Source organism: Apaloderma vittatum, unplaced genomic scaffold (genome assembly GCF_000703405.1).
Source record: "Apaloderma vittatum isolate BGI_N311 unplaced genomic scaffold, ASM70340v1 scaffold11135, whole genome shotgun sequence".
Classification (NCBI taxonomy): Eukaryota; Metazoa; Chordata; class Aves; order Trogoniformes; family Trogonidae; genus Apaloderma; species Apaloderma vittatum.
In genome coordinates this window covers 36,475-52,174 of record NW_009718790.1, presented here as the reverse complement: position 1 = coordinate 52,174, position 15,700 = coordinate 36,475, and the positions used below count along the sequence as shown (strand labels likewise).

The following is a 15,700-nucleotide window of genomic DNA, read 5'->3' as shown; positions in this document are numbered from 1 at the left end:
TTAAACAGCATGAATAAGCTGAGGTTTCTAAATCTTGAGCTGAATACCACTCTTAAACCTCATCTTCTGTAGCTTCTGTTCTGGAGGATTTCCAAAATGAATAGTAATATATAGATGGTATTTTGCTTTTTCAGTTTTGTAGCTGTATGCTCACAAGTAGTGTGGTTAAGTGTGACTCAAATTTTCTAGTTTTTTGTGAGAATATTGTTCTTAATACAAAAACATGGAGCATGGAGTATGCTCTATTAATTTAATTGGTTAATTTATGGACTGTCAATTCATCAGAATTCTGCTCTACTTGATACAATTATTTTTACAAAATATTAATTTCTATTAGCTAAACAAAAGTTATAAGGGTTTTTTTATTATTTGTTAGTTAATATTATTTTCACTTTCTGACCTTTGTCTTTACTGTTAAAGTCCTCTTTGTAAACAGGATTAGGTCAAACAACTGGCCACCCAGCAGTGTAAGCATTTATAGTTTGGTTGAATTCTCCCATGTTTAAAATCGTATATCTTCAGTTTTCATATGAGTGACTTTATTGTAAACAGCCTTGCAGGAATTTAATGTGTCCTAGCAGGTTATATTAGAATTTAATAATTAATGGAAATGACAGTAGAAAGGTTAGAGCTGTTACTTTACAGTAGAAATCCCCACAGTGAATTCTCAGTTCAGATAATCTCCTGATATATGTAAGTCACTACTCTTTCATGAGCTCACACAAGTCTTCTAATAAAAGTTGTAAGCACATTCAAATTAAATTTGAAGAGATGGACTAAAGTAATACCTGTAGGTTTATTCCCCAGTATAAGAAAGAGGTACTAGATCAAATCCAGCAAAGGGCCATGAAGATGATTAATGTATTGGAGCATCTGTAATAAGAGGAGAGGCTGAGAGAGCTGAGGGTGTTTAACCTGGTTAAAAGAAGGCTTAGGGGGATCTTGTCAATATGTACAAGTACCTAGTGGAGTGAATAAAGAAGACAAAGCCACTGACGGGACAAGAGGCAATGGGCACATACTGAGGTACAGTAGATTCCATTTAGACATCAGAATAGTCTTGTTTACTGTGAGGCTGGTCGACACTGGAACAGGTTGCCCGTCAGTTTTCCACCTTCTTGAGCTATTCAAGACCTGACTGAACATGATTCTGGGCAATCTGCTTTAGTTGACCCTGCTCTGAGCAAGGGGGGCTGAACTAGATGATCGCCGAAGGGCTCTTCTGACCTCAATGGCTATTTGGTTTATTCCAGATGAATCAACTCGGCACTTAACTAACTTCATTCTGTAATGATTTACTTGCATTTTATATTTTGCCCTCCTATGGACGATCTCCAGTTGATTGCATTCTTTTTTGAAGTAGGAAATCCAAAACTAGATATAGTATTTCTACTCAATAGGTGGAAGGCTACTGTTTTGTCTGACAGCCCTGGTTATAGCCTAGGATTAGATTTGTGCTTCATTTCCTTCCTTTTGTTTTCTTTTTTTTTTTTCTTGAGACCATAATGTTACTGACTCCCAGTCTTTTTCCGTAGACCTATTTAATCAACTACTCTCTGCCTTCTGATTTACAAAAATCTTTTCTTTGAGGGGTCAGAATTGTTAAAATGGAGAAATAAACATGATAGAATTTGTAAAGGACAACATGCAAATGCTCTTTTGATTACTCAGTCACAACAGATACAATAAGAATAGTCCTAGATAGTGTGTTAGTATTGCTTTTATTGAAATGCATCCTATTTACTTCTCTCATATGTCAATGGAATTTGGAATTCCAATCCTGTTGTCAAAAGCACTTGAAACTGCTTTGTTTGTGGTATTTCTGTGTTATCATTCAAGTAATAAATATGCAATGATATAATAAGAAAAATTTACATAATGAAAGTTTCTCAAGGGCTCATGAGTTCTTTTGCTAGTCCTAGCCTCTTCCTGGCTACCATTCTCCCAGTGGTCATGGCAGCAGCATAGGCCAGAAGTTCTAGGATGAAACCTCAGTCTATCTTTGCTGAGGGGTATTTACCAGGAGTGGCCCATTGTTTTCTGAATATCTGTATATATTATTTGTGTCTCACAGGTGAATCTTCTCCATTTCCCTCCTAATTAACTTGGGAAAGAATATGTTTTGTATCTTCCTTCCAGTAGTGCAAACTATATAAACAAGTCTCTGTGATACCACTTCAATCATTACTTGATTATGTACTAAGATTTTGATTTCTTCCTGTTTATTTTCTCTATGCCTTGTAACGTTTAGAGACATCTATGTGTTCAGAAGATGGACCACTGTTTTCTTTGTTCTGCTTCCAACAATTGTATTATTTATCTCAGAGCCTTCTCCCAGTTTTGGAGAATTAATCAATGCCACAGCACATATACATACGGAGTTACGATGGAACATCCCTGCCGATCCTGTTTAAAACTCTTCTCCTGAGTAGTTCTTCCTTGTACAAGATGGACCTACCTTTGTTCAGTTGTCCTCTGTGCCAGAACACCACCTTGTGGAAGAGGAAAGCAGAACTTCGTCTTTGCTTAGTTAGAATGATTGAAAAGACATGAACTTCCAGATTCTTCTCCCTTGCTTTTGGGTTACTTTTCAGCAGCTCTGGATCGTATTTGCCAGTGCTAATTAGTGCCCATATGAATGAGCTGGATAGAATAAAAATCAGAAGGCTCAAGGAACCTCAGCACCTTTACTAGAAGTAGTAAAGCAATGACAGAGCTTAAATAAGTGTGTTTATTTAATTTGATTACATTTATGGCTATGTTAAGAAGATTATACTGCTCTAATTAAGGGTTACTAGGATTTTCTGTAATAAACATGAATTTTCTGCTATTTATAGCTCAGGGAAAATGTTTCCATACAGAAATTTGGCATTCAGTGTCTCAAGCTGAATGGTATGGTTTTCCTTTTTGTAATTTTTCAGAAAAGACTCTTTGGCTGCATTCTGTTTTGAGGGAGGCCATGTTTTTGTGGTTTTATATGCTTTTTGTTCTCCCTTGGCAAGGCTTGATACATGGAAAAAACAAATTTTCCAGCCTCTTAGTCTTTTATGTTAACTATTTCCTTTTTGATATTTGTACTTTAGTAGTCATTACTTTTTAGGAGAGCCACTATAGAATTCAATAAGCAGTCCCCTCTCAGTATCTAGCATAACTAGTTTTTATGCTTTGTTACATAAAAATACTTCATATAGTACAATATAATAAATATTTTTTTCTGAAACAATATTATTTACCTGACATGTTTAGTGTTTAATGTAAATACTTGAGTATTTCTGTAAGGTTCACCTCTTTTGGATTCTCTTAAAATATAAAAACTATTTTCCATTTTTCTATTTATTGTTTCTATTTATAGTTTCTATTAATTATCTGTAGACCATTTAATGCCGTACTTGAAGGTGTCAGAATCCTCCAAGTTTGTCTCACCGTTGTGTATGAAAATCCTTCCTGCTACCCAAGGGGCTGATGCATGTTTAGAATCCTCCCGTTAGAGTGTGGGGAACTTGATCCCTCAATTCATGAAACCTGAGTCCTGGTTAAGGTCTAATGCCACCCAGATAGTAAACACAGAAGCGTTTAAACTCTGCGCAAGTTCTTAAAGCCATCAGCCTCTTCTGTGGATTTGAAGCTTACCTAACAAACACAGATGGCATTGAGCCTGGCACGGAATGTGGCTGGTGGCTCAGGTGACTTCTTCAGCTGTGGTTCAAGTGATGTTCAGATATTCTGCAAGTCTGACACTGTGATTAAAAGACTTCCCAAGGAAGCAGAGAGTAATTTTTCCTCCTGACAGCATTGTCAAGTATTCATCTCCAACACCTTGGGAGAATGTCCTAACAGCTAGTTACTGAGTATTCATTCGTAGGACAGGTGAGATTAAGGTGAAGAGGTACTCCTTTAGTCCTCTGATTCAACTTGGGCCACAGAGTGGAAAACTGTTAGAGTCATCATAGCAGAATATGGGCGTGTACTCATAGTCAGTACGTGTACTCTTATAGTCTCTCGTTTGTTGCTGATTTTTATCCAGTGATTATGTGCTTAAAAATTCATAAATGGTACACAGGGGCCTGAACCACCAAACCATTCTGCCTCCCTTATACTTGCTTGTTATCTGAGCCTCAGCAATGCAGCACAAGAGAAATTATTAGTTATGTTGGGGAAAAGGATGATCAGAATTTGTAAGATGAGTAAGAAACTGGCTGAAGAGGAAATACGAAGTAATGGTGAAAGCAGATTTATTAGACCAAAGAGACATTGCTGGTGAAATTCCTCAGGTCTTTTTTTTAAACATGTTTCTTCTATAGTACTAACCTAGTTTTTCTGAAATAATATATGTTTGTGTTAGAATAAGGTAATGATGTTAGTCCAAGTGTTTTCACCAGAAAATATCAAGGTGATATGATCTGCTGATGACAGAAAGACAGGAGACGTTATCAGTACCACACTGGATGCCACACAGGAGGAACTGAGTGAGCTTGAAGACAGGAGCAATTGGTGGACTATAGATGAAGTAGAAGAAATTCAATGTAAAGGAAGAATCTTCTAGACTCAGGGCCAAGATGTTTACTCTAAACTGTTAGTTCATCGGCATAAAAAGTGTAAGGATTTGTCTGTAGTAGTGCCTTGACTTTCCACTATGTGGCTCTTGTGAGAGTCATCCCAAACGTGGTTCTCAGTGTCATGGCCAAGAGTGTTTTCAAGTGAATTGCAGTTGGGACTGACGAGTGAACAGGAAGCTATAGAGAAAATCAGAGAGTGAGAGACCTGGACTATGGCTCAAAGAGATTGTGTGCCTGTAACATCACAGACAGAGAATAAAAATCAATACTTTTATGCCTTTCTGCAATGTCCCTTCCAAACTTCTGTCCCCTACGAAATCCAAGGGCTGCAGACATCCCCTCGAATGGCTGTGTGAATGGCTACCACATGTGCTGTAGCTGTGTGAACTGCTCTAAAAGACAGGTACTGCTCTTTGATTTTGGCAAAAGTTTTACCGTAGTAGAAACTGAATGGGATTTACAGGATCTGGCCTAGAAATGGAACATTTTTGCCACCGAAGTTTTGTGGACGTTTTTCATGCTCTAAATTAAGCTTTGGTTCTCATAATCTATTTTACCTCTTCTTTTTTTTGCCCCCCCAGTCAGAACTTTACTCATAGCGCAGCTGTGGCATCTGTCTTGTAACAAGAAGGACCTGATAATCGTGAAATAACCTAGATTTATGCCCATATTGCTGAAGCGCTGCCATATTTGTGAAAATAAGTTAAAAAAGGAGAAACAATATGCAGCAGATGTGAAGGTTTTACCTTCGCGTTTAAGTAGGTTTACACTGTCAGCGAGTGTGGGCTTAGCACAGCCTGACAGAGTTTTAACTTACCAGATGTTTCACGTGATCAAATAGATACTGCACAGCTGTTTCCCATTATTTTTATTGGGCTCAGATAAATACAGTAAATGCTCTGAAATATGTTTATTATATTTTGGCTAGTGCTGCAGAGAACTTACTTTTATCCACAGGCACTGAGAATGTGGGGAGAGACCAAAGGTGCTGTAGCAATGCTCATTTTCTCTTATCATGAGAAGAAATTAGCGGCTATTCAGTGGAAACGATGCTGATGATACTAGCCGGGCAGGGATGAAAAATGGGGTTTTCAACTGGTTGCGGACAACGTGAGAGCAGTGGCTGTATTTACGTGCAGCAGAAGTGACTTCTGGCCTCCTGATGAGCTGTGACTCCCACTCCACAGGGCTGACCGTGTCGTGCTTCCCTGTGGGGTTTAGCTCTCGGGGGCGGTGGTGGGTGCAAGGGAGCAGCCGTCCCACAGGTAGCTCCCGGGACTCCCAGCATGGGCTTTCCAGTGCTGGAATGGAGACCTGGCATTCAGTGCAATACAGAAAACAGGTCATCTCCTGGCGAGGCTGCCTGCGTCCCTCCTGTTCGCTCCCCTCAGTGCGGTCAGCATGCATCAAGTTGGCAATTTGATGTGTTTTTAAAGACACACGGCTTTTGAGGGTTAGTGTAAGCAACTGCCCTGAACTGTTTTGAGGCCTTAAAGGCCCAGAGTGCGTTAACTGCCGCACCTGTCAACTTGATTGAATAACAGAGCAGCTAAATAATAAAAAAGGAAGTTTCATTTCCCTTCACCTGTTTCTCTGCTCTTGTTTCTCCTTCCTCCCCCTCCAACTCCCTCTGCACTCTTGAGCCCTTTAACCTCCTGTCACTGTCAGCCTCCTGCCTTTCCAGAGCCGCTCTTACACCTGGAATATTCTTCTTTTTGTCTGCCAGGGGCCTTCCTTGTTCTCCTTTAAATCCTTCTTTAAAACCTTCATCTTTAGGCAACGGAATGACTTTCATCTTTCATTAATAATCTCTTCAACATTTCTTGACTGCTCTGTTCTTTGCAGATTTATAGCCTAGTCTTTTAAATGTTTACAGAGAAGTAACTCTTCAGTTAAATTGAGAACATTCTGTTAGAAGTTTGGAGGACTGGATCGTTCATTGGGATAGTTTTTGTAATGGGAATATCTCTCACTTTGTAAAACACGATGTTCGTTTATGGTTTTATGTACATTTTTATAATAAACATTTGCAGCCTCAGAGGAGCAGTGGAACATGCACATGGATAACTTCTGCTTTTAACTTTTTAATCCCTAACTTGAGGTGTGGGTCATGTTCTCATAGATTTATAAAGACCATGAGCAAACTTGGTGTTGACAGTAAGACTTTGTACCCAGCATTGTATGAGAGGACAAGTACAAGCTGTACCTTTAATCTTGGTGCCCATCGTTGTTTTGTGTTTCAGTACTGATTTATATTTCAGGAATCTCAAGCATCTGGACTGCCTGAATACATAAAGATTGTAGAAGTTGGGCCAAGGGATGGATTACAAAATGAAAAGGTAATTTTAAAAATTTTTTTTGGTGTGTTTTGACATGAGTATCAATGTTACTTTGTGTAAAACATACATTGTGCTAATCACATTTCTTTTATTTTGTACTATTTGTATCAAAAATATGTTCCCAGAAACAGGAGGATAAGCTTACAGATATCTTCATTACAGATATCAAAGATGTTAGTAGTGTTAACAGAGTGGAATTATTCTGCCTCAACTGTGGAGCTTTTTTCTCCTCATTTTTCTCTGTTTGGGCTATTCTCTGTTACTGTTTCCTTTGTTGCTTCTTTTCTAGATTAGCGTTTTGTTGCTAACAATTAGTAAGACCACATCTATAACCAGTTACACAAAAATGCTTCATCATTCTTTTGTGGTGGACAAAAGATGGAGTAGGATCATGTATACTTCCTGGTACCTTCCTTATACCGTAGCTTCCTACTGTCAGGAAACAATATAGTTATTGTATAATGTATGAATACAGTTCAATTTTTTTGTAAAAAAAGTTTTGATTAGGTACTGAGAACATTTCACTTACAAAAGTTTCTTAACGCATGAAATACTTCGCTGTGTCTTCATGTCCATAGGTGATAGTCCCAACTGATATAAAAATTGAGTTAATCAACCGGCTTTCCAAAACAGGCCTGCCTGCAATAGAAGTGACCAGTTTTGTTTCGTCCAAGTGGGTGCCTCAGGTATGTAGAGTCATCATCATTTGGAACTGTTTCAATTTAAATGTCATTCCATCCAGTGGAGTTTTCTGGTGGTATAACCTGTATAAATATACAAGAAAATGGGACAGAAATAATGTTGTTTATTTGTAGAATTGGTTGCTGTTGTCAGACACCATTTATGCAATTTTCAACTTTTATGCTTTTATTTAGGTCAGCTGAAGTTGGGCTAATTATTAAAAAATAGTCAAAATTGAAGAAAAGCCAGTTTGCTCCACAGAAAGCTGGTTAAATCCCTGACTTATCAGCAACAAGAGCAGCTTGCCCCAGACAGGAAAGAGAACTGGAAGCCAAGCTTGATAGCCAGGGGAGCAGAGGTTGTAGCCTTATTGACCAAAGGGCAGCCCAACAGTCTATGAGAGCAGAACAAGTCTGGTGAGGGTAGCCAGGGCAACCAAGCATACGTGCATTCAGGTGAGTCCAGAGTGATGAAGCAGGTCCCAGGTTAAGCCAGGAAGTCAAATCGTAGGCTGTGAGAAGTCAAAAATATTGTCATTGCTCTCCAAACGTAAATAATTTAGCAGGTGATTCCCAGTCTGGCCTTAGCAGCAGAAGGGTAGGAATTTGTATGTGTGTGTACGTGCAAGGGAGAGCAGTAAATGAGGAGTGAGAGAATTGGTCACAGAGTGCTGTAAATATGAGGTGTGGGGACAGTGGATCAACACCATGAATAAAGGGCAACTGGGATATAGAATGCTGAGTGTAGACGTAGGAAAGATTTGAGAATATGAAGCAGTCAGGATGCAGAGTACTGCGTTCGAGTATGCCGATAAACAGCAGTGAAGCTGATCTCAGTGGAACAGCTATGGTAGAGGTGACTTCTTGTGGAAGCAACAGCAATTCGGAGACCTCAAATCAGGGCAGGAGAACCTAAATACTTGTTCAAACTGGGTAAACTTCTCAGGAGTGCTCCCTAGCACCAAGCCAGGGGAGTGGAATCCCCAAGTCTGAGGGTGGTGTGGATTGTCATGGAAAGTTGAGTCTTGTGTGAAGCCAAACACCATTTTTGAATGTCTGCTACGCTCAGTACACTTCTGTGTGTCTGTCCACCATGCAATCCTCCTTTCCCAAACACAAACACAACCACTCATACAAACACATATACTCACATGTTGAAGGATTGTAGTTAAGGAGAGGTGTTGCCGATTCCGCTGCAATTTGGAGTTTGCTCATAAAGAAGGGGCAGTGACTTTTTGCAGTCAGTAATACAGAGAAAATGTTTTACAGTCTGTTCGTAGTATGGAATAGGACAAAGTACTTGTGTATTTTATTTTGCTCTTTATTTATGTAAACATTCAGCTGTAACTAAAGAATTGGGATGGTGGCACATCACTAATATAATTTAATGTTGTTCCTACCTCTTTTCTACTCTTCTGTGAACTAATAGTCATAAATATAAAAAAGAAAGGTAACATACCTTTTTTATTTTTCCCAAAATGAAATTTCGTCTTTCACATTTGGAAGTGTGTTTAGAAGATTTGAATTTGGGACTTCCGTACATATAGTATTAGTTAGGCCTATTAGAAATTTGCAGATCTGGCACTCTATCGGCAGCCATCCTGAGTTTTCATAGTTGTAATAATTTGGTCGTTATTTTTCCAAAATTAATTTTTACGTTCAGCAGAATTCCTAGCCTTTCTGACATCGCTGCAAAACTACATTGACATTAGGAATGCCAGGTTTTCATCTGAGATTTAACACTGCAAATTCAGGCTTAGTCCTGAAGTATACTATGTAGCTCCTGCTTGTGCAGACTTAATTATTCCTTGCAGATAAGCAAATAAGTGAATGCTTGTCTGCATGATATAAACTCATTTTCAAAGAATTATGTACTTGTTTTCACAGAAGCATTTGAGTACTTACATGTTTAGGAAGGACCACACAAGTTATTTACAGAGTAAAACATCAAATTAATTAATTTGAGAAAATACATCAGTTTTTAACACTGTTTGTTGCACATATTCTGTCAAAATGTGTAAAAGGTTTGTCCATTTTAAACTGAGAATACATCCTGGGCCTGGACTATATGCCAGGTTTTCCTCTGAGAAAAACATAGTACGATCATATTTTTTTCTTATTTGTCAGTTAGCAGAGCAAACTGTAGAACGCTGTGAGGGGCTCCTTTCATTTATTTCAGTGTTCTCAGCATCACTAGGGAAGGATCTAAAGGAAGGATAATAGGAAGGGGAAAGAGAATAGCAGCATTTCTTTGGTGTCAATGCAGGAGCAATGATATTGTGTCCATTAAAAGCAACTAGGCTGTTTTTCCAAGTGCCATCAAACTTTGGCCGTTACAGCAACAGAGAATAATGTAGGTTTTTAAACATTAGAAAGAAAAATCTAAAGCAAAGATTTTTTTCTTTTCTTCTTTTCTTGTTTAATTGTTTCCTTTTCCTGTGAGCCATTAGGAGTAGCAAATTTAGCACAGGTTTGTCACTTTTGGAAAAAAGAACAAACCCTTCTTACTTAAAATTCATGTCTGAATACTTTATTTTAATGGCTCATTTTGTGTTTAATTTTTTATTTAAAAGATAAGGTGTTGCTTTGATAGGGAGTGCAGTCTTGACTTAGTCTTTTCTTTGCTCATTTCTTTTTTTTGTTTTCATAGGTCATGGGAATAGAATTCATGGTTATGTTTAGATCACTCATTCACTTATGTCTTTTTTTAGTATTTTAAAGCTCGTTTATGGTTTCCCATCCACTATTTTTTTTGGCAGAGGTTTTTTTACTGAAAAAAGCTAAAAGAAAAAGTTCCATGGTAGCGAGGTGCCATATAAAACAGGATCCCACACCTATAACCTAAGTGGCCAAAAATTATAAATACCTACCAGTAGAAAACTTATTTTTAAAGAAATTTGGAGGAGAAATATTTTATTACAATTTAAAATCTTGTAACATGCAATATGTGTTAAAATGGGATTTTACTTACGGGAAAAATAGTGGGGCAGATATAATGGGTATAATATTATTTGAATCTGGCAGCTTTATACCAGTTGAAAAAAAGCATTATTTTGGTTTTTCTAGTATGTTTTAAGTCAGGCTATAATTTTAAAGTGTGGAATTGGTTCCATTATTTGCCATTTAATTAATCATTTGGTTTCAAACTTTATTCCTTGCCCTGAGAAATGTAGATACTGTTTATATTTAATTAAGGAATGAAAAATTGTTCTTAAGAAACTAAGCCATTACCAAATGGAGTTTTTTTTAGCTTATCAGATATGTTAGGTGGTCACACTGATTTACTTTATGTAGAAGCGATTACTTTATGTAGAAGCAATTACAAAAAGTTGCTTTGTGCCTTTGCTTGTTTTCTAATGAGAAATGAGTTGTGTCTGGCTATATGATGTTTTCATACCATATATTCGTTACAGATACCTGTTGGGCTTATATTTGAAGAGGCATTTTTCTGGTATTTTTAGTGCATTTATTTTCGTAGTAGGAAACCAGTGATAGGAAGATTCCAGGTTGCTGGTAATATTGTCATTTAATTATCTGGTGTAATTTAATATCATATATCTTAGTACTGCAAAACTATCAATAAAGTATCTGTTGAAAATAAGGAGTAATGAAAGCTTTGTACCTCATATATCTTTTCTTATGGTACTCCTCAAATGACTTTTCATCAGTATGTAAAAAACCAGACATCCAATTTAATACTGTTTGCTTGGGAGATTTGCTTTTATGAGAGCTGCTTTAAAAATAATTTAAAATACACTGTTAATTTCTGAAAACTCAAAATCTGTAAGACATAAAATATGAGGGATATGTTTTGTTAACTATATTGTTTTCAGGCATGTCCACCGTTAACAACTCAACTCATTTTTCCTTCACTTCTTTCAAGAAAAAGTGCTTGTCTAAATAATCTATAATTTATTACATGAATAAGTCCGATTCATCTTCTTGATTAGTACATGGAGTATATTTAATCTTGCATGAGAAAAGAAAACATTAAAAAGGCAGATTATTTTGGAGGGGAAACCAAAGGAAGACAAATGCTTGAATAGAGTTATAGAATGGTTTGGGTTGGAAGGGACCTAAAAGACCATCTAGTTCCAACCTCCCTGCCATGGGCAGGGACACCTTCCACTAGACCAGGTTGCTCAAAGCCTCATCCAGCCTGACCCTGAACACTTCCAGGGAGGGGGCGTCCACAGCTTCTCTGGGCAACCTGTTCCAGTGTCTCACCACCCTCATAGTGAATAACTTCTTACATCTAATCTAAATCTACCCTGTTTCAGTTTGAAACCATTAACCCTCATCTTCCTACTACACTGCATGATAAAAAGTCCCTCCCTGTCTGTCCTGTAGCCCCCTGTAAGTACTGGCAGGCCGCTATAAGGTCTCCTCGGAGTCTTCTCTTCTCCAGGCTGAGCAACCCCAACTCTCTCAGCCTGTCCTCATAGGGCAGGTGCTCCAGCCTCCTGATCATCTTTGTGGCCCTCCTCTGGACTCGCTCCAGTGAGTCCATGTCTTTCATATGGTGAGGTCCCCAGAGCTGGATGCAGTGCTCCAGGTGAGGTCTCATGAGAGCAGAGTAGAGGGGCAGAATCACCTCCCTCAACCTGTTGGCTGTGCTTCTCTAGATGCAACCCAGGATGCGACTGGCTTTCTGGGCTGCAAGCACACGTTGCTGGCTCATATTCAGTTTTTCATCCACCAATGCCCCCAAGACCTGCTCTGCAGTGCTGCTTTCAGTCCATTCATTGCCAAGCCTGCATTTGTGCTTGAGATTGCCCCAGCTGAGGTACAGGAACCTATGCATGGCCTTACTGAACCTGCCGAACTTGCACAGGCCCACCTCTCAAGCCTGTCAGGGTCCCTCTGGATGACATTCCTTCCTCCCAGTGTGTCAGCCACACTTGATGATGTTGTTGGCAAACTTGCTGAGGATGCACTCAATCCCACTGTCTGTGTCACTGACAAAGATTTTAAACAGCACCGGTCCCAATACCGACCCCTTAGGAATGTCATGTGTCACAGGTGTCTATTTGGACATTGAGCTGTTGCCCGCAACTGTCTGAGTGCCACCATCCAGCCAATTCTTTGCTTACCAGGTGGTCCATCTGTTGAAGCCATGTCTCTCCAATTTATAGACAAGGATGTTGTGGGAGACAGTGTCAAATGCTTTGCGCAAGTCCAGGTAGATGATGTCACTTGCTCTCCCCTTATCCGCAAATGCCATAACCTCGTTGTAGAAGGCTGCCAGATTTGTCAGGTGTGATTTGTCCTTAGTGAAACCATGTTTACTGTCACCAGTCTCTTCCATGTGCCCTAGCATAGTTTCCAGGATGATCCCCTCCGTGATCTTGCCAGGCACAGATGTGAGACTGACTGACCTGTAGTTCCGTAGGTCTTTCCCTTTTTAGAGATGGGGTTAGGTTTCCCCTTTTTCAATCAGTGGGAACTTCACCACGTTTCCATGACTTCGTAGATGTGATAGGGTGGTGGCTTAGCAACTTCATCTGCCAGTTCCCTCAGGACCTGCAATTGCATCTCATTGGGTCCCATGGACTTGGGCACCTCCAGGTTCCTTAGGTGGTCTAGAACCTGATCTTCTCCTAGAGTGGGCGGTTCGTTTTCCCGGTCTCTGCCTTTACCTTCTGCAGTTTGGGTGGTGTGGCTGGAGCACTTGGGGGTGAAGACTGAGGCAAAAAATTCATTGAGTACCTTAGCCTTCTCCATATCCTGGGTAACCTGTTTTCTTCCAGAAAGGGCCCACATTTTCCCCAGTCCTCCTTTTATCACTGAACATATCTATAGATGCATTTTTTCTTACTCTTGATGTCCCTGACCAGATTTAATTCTATTGAGGCTTTGGCTCTCCTAACCTGATCCCTGGCTGTGTGGACAATTTTCCTCCCAGGCTGCCTGTCCGTGCTTCCACCCTCTATAGGCTCTCGTTCATCTGCACAGGCCTCGTGGTATTTTTGCATGATTTCCTGTCTTTCAGGATGCATCCATTCTGAGCTTGGAGAAGGTGATCCTTGAATATTAACCAGCTAGTTTAGGCAGCTCTTCCCTCCAGGACTTTATCCCATGTTACTTTACCAAGCAGGTCCCTGAGAGGCCATAGTCTGCTCTCCTGAAGCCCAGGGTAGTGAGCTTGCTGTGCGCCCTCCTCACTGCCCTAAGGGTCTTGAACTTCACCATTTCATGGTCACTGCAGCCAAGGTGCCTTTGAGCTTCATGTCCCCACCAGCCTCTCCTTGCTGGTGAGAACAAGGTCCAGCATAGCACCTCTTTTCATAGATAGTATGTAACAGTAAAGTAATAATCTTTGACCCTTCCTGTAATAAAGAAGTATTTTTTTCTTTTGCAAGAAAATTCTAAGTATATTAAAATATTACACTACACAGAGAACTGGATTTGCTATATTTTTAAGGATATGCTGATTACAGCATTGAGTAATTCAGGTTCACTCATGCTTAAGATTATGAAGTTACAATTATCAGAATGCTGAAGTTTCCAAGATTTGGATGGTTTTAAAATGTCACTTATTCTGTGAATTCCTCCTACTAAGTCCACTGAGGTAAGCTGAAAGCAACAATGATACTCGATGATCACCATGGTCACAAGGCTATCAGTTTATGATGCAAATTATGTTCTTAGAGATACGCACAAAAAGAAACATTCTAGAAAACTTAGTCCCAATTCTGTATTTATATAGAGCTGGGAAGATTGCAGACTCAAACTCTCAGAAGGTAAGAAATCCAAAAAAGGAGTGCTTGTACAGCAGTTTAACCCCTTTGTGGCTACATATACATTAGGTATATGAACTGTATACCTAATGAAGGCAAAAACAATCTAAGCCAATTTGTGCTTAACTATATAAAATCAGAAAATAACTGCTGATCAATAAAAAAAAATATGTATTTCAGATGGCAGATCACAAAGAAGTAATGAGGGGCATTGAGCGGCATCCTGGAGTCCGATATCCTGTTCTCACTCCTAATCTTCAAGGTTTTCATTCTGCTGTAAGTGCCTTCATAGAAGATACCAACAATTACCTCTTTCATGTTTCTAACACTTTCAGCTCAGTATCATAAACTGTCATATAACCTGTCCTGTTAGAATTAAGCTGTAATTTCTTTAATTGAAAACTCAATTTTCATTGTGAAAAATGGGCAATTTCAGAGAGCTATGTTAACCTCTCTATTCATATTTTATTGGAAGTATTAATCAAACAGGCTTTGCAAGTTCCTATAAATGATGTTTTTCTATAATGACAGTTCCTTCTCCTCCTTTGACTTGTTGGCCCTAGAAAAGATTCGGAAGTGTGACATCTTATTGGAAAGTAGTGAAGAAGAAAAAGGAAAGAGTCATTTAAATGAAAATCCTTTTTAAATTCTGTGTTTTGTTTCGGTAGGGTTTGGAAGTTTAAATTATTTCAGTTCATACAGTGTAAATATTTAAAATTATAGACTCAAAGTGCTTGGAATTGCTACAGCTTTGTCTGCAGTGGCAGCTTGTATGAGTTGAATTATATCTGTTACATCTCTATACCATATTTAGTGATGTAATGAAAGCCAAACAGTGCAAAAATAGTTGTAGGTGATTGCTAAGTTCTTTCTTGCTGCTATTTTTTTTTCTTCTCTCTTTTTGAAAGGATATTTGTCCCTATAAAAGTTGCTGAAGGTTAGACGTTACCTGCAGAAGCAGAGAGTAAAGGGAAAAGCTCCAGTCTTTTTTGTAGATCAAGAATATTATTCTCACTGGAGAGTTAATTATCTATTAATTAATTAATAGATTAATTATCTGTTCTTCTAAGCTTGAATGTTTTCTTCTACCATTTGGCTTTCAGAATTCTAGTTTGCCTCATGTTATTATGAATTACTGAGTACTGATGTACTGAGTGCAACGTAAGGCTAATTGCCCCATCAGCGAAGTCACCACCTTTACACATTTTCTAGACTGGTCTTTGCTCTGAGACATTTTCGTAGCAGACTCTCACCTACTGTATTATCCACATTGACTGTGGACCAGCATGAAAACCAATGGAGTCCTGGATCCTAGAGCTGGCTCTAGCAAGCAAATCCCTGTTGGTTTTTGGTGCTGCTGTATGCACATGCAGGCACAGAGAGCT

General features: G+C 39.0%; 1 protein-coding gene across 1 annotated transcript in view; it reads left to right on the top strand.

Moving 5' to 3' along the window:
• Positions 1-15,700, top strand: part of LOC104274681 (3-hydroxymethyl-3-methylglutaryl-CoA lyase, cytoplasmic-like) — a gene marked incomplete at its 3' end in the record, with an annotated part of 38,316 nt that overhangs the window by 3,451 nt on the left and 19,165 nt on the right. The window contains exons 2-4 of the mRNA XM_009870380.1: positions 6,818-6,895; positions 7,474-7,581; positions 14,496-14,591. Of these exons, the coding sequence (XP_009868682.1) occupies positions 6,818-6,895; positions 7,474-7,581; positions 14,496-14,591 (282 nt within the window). The remainder of the gene's footprint in view (positions 1-6,817; positions 6,896-7,473; positions 7,582-14,495; positions 14,592-15,700) is intronic.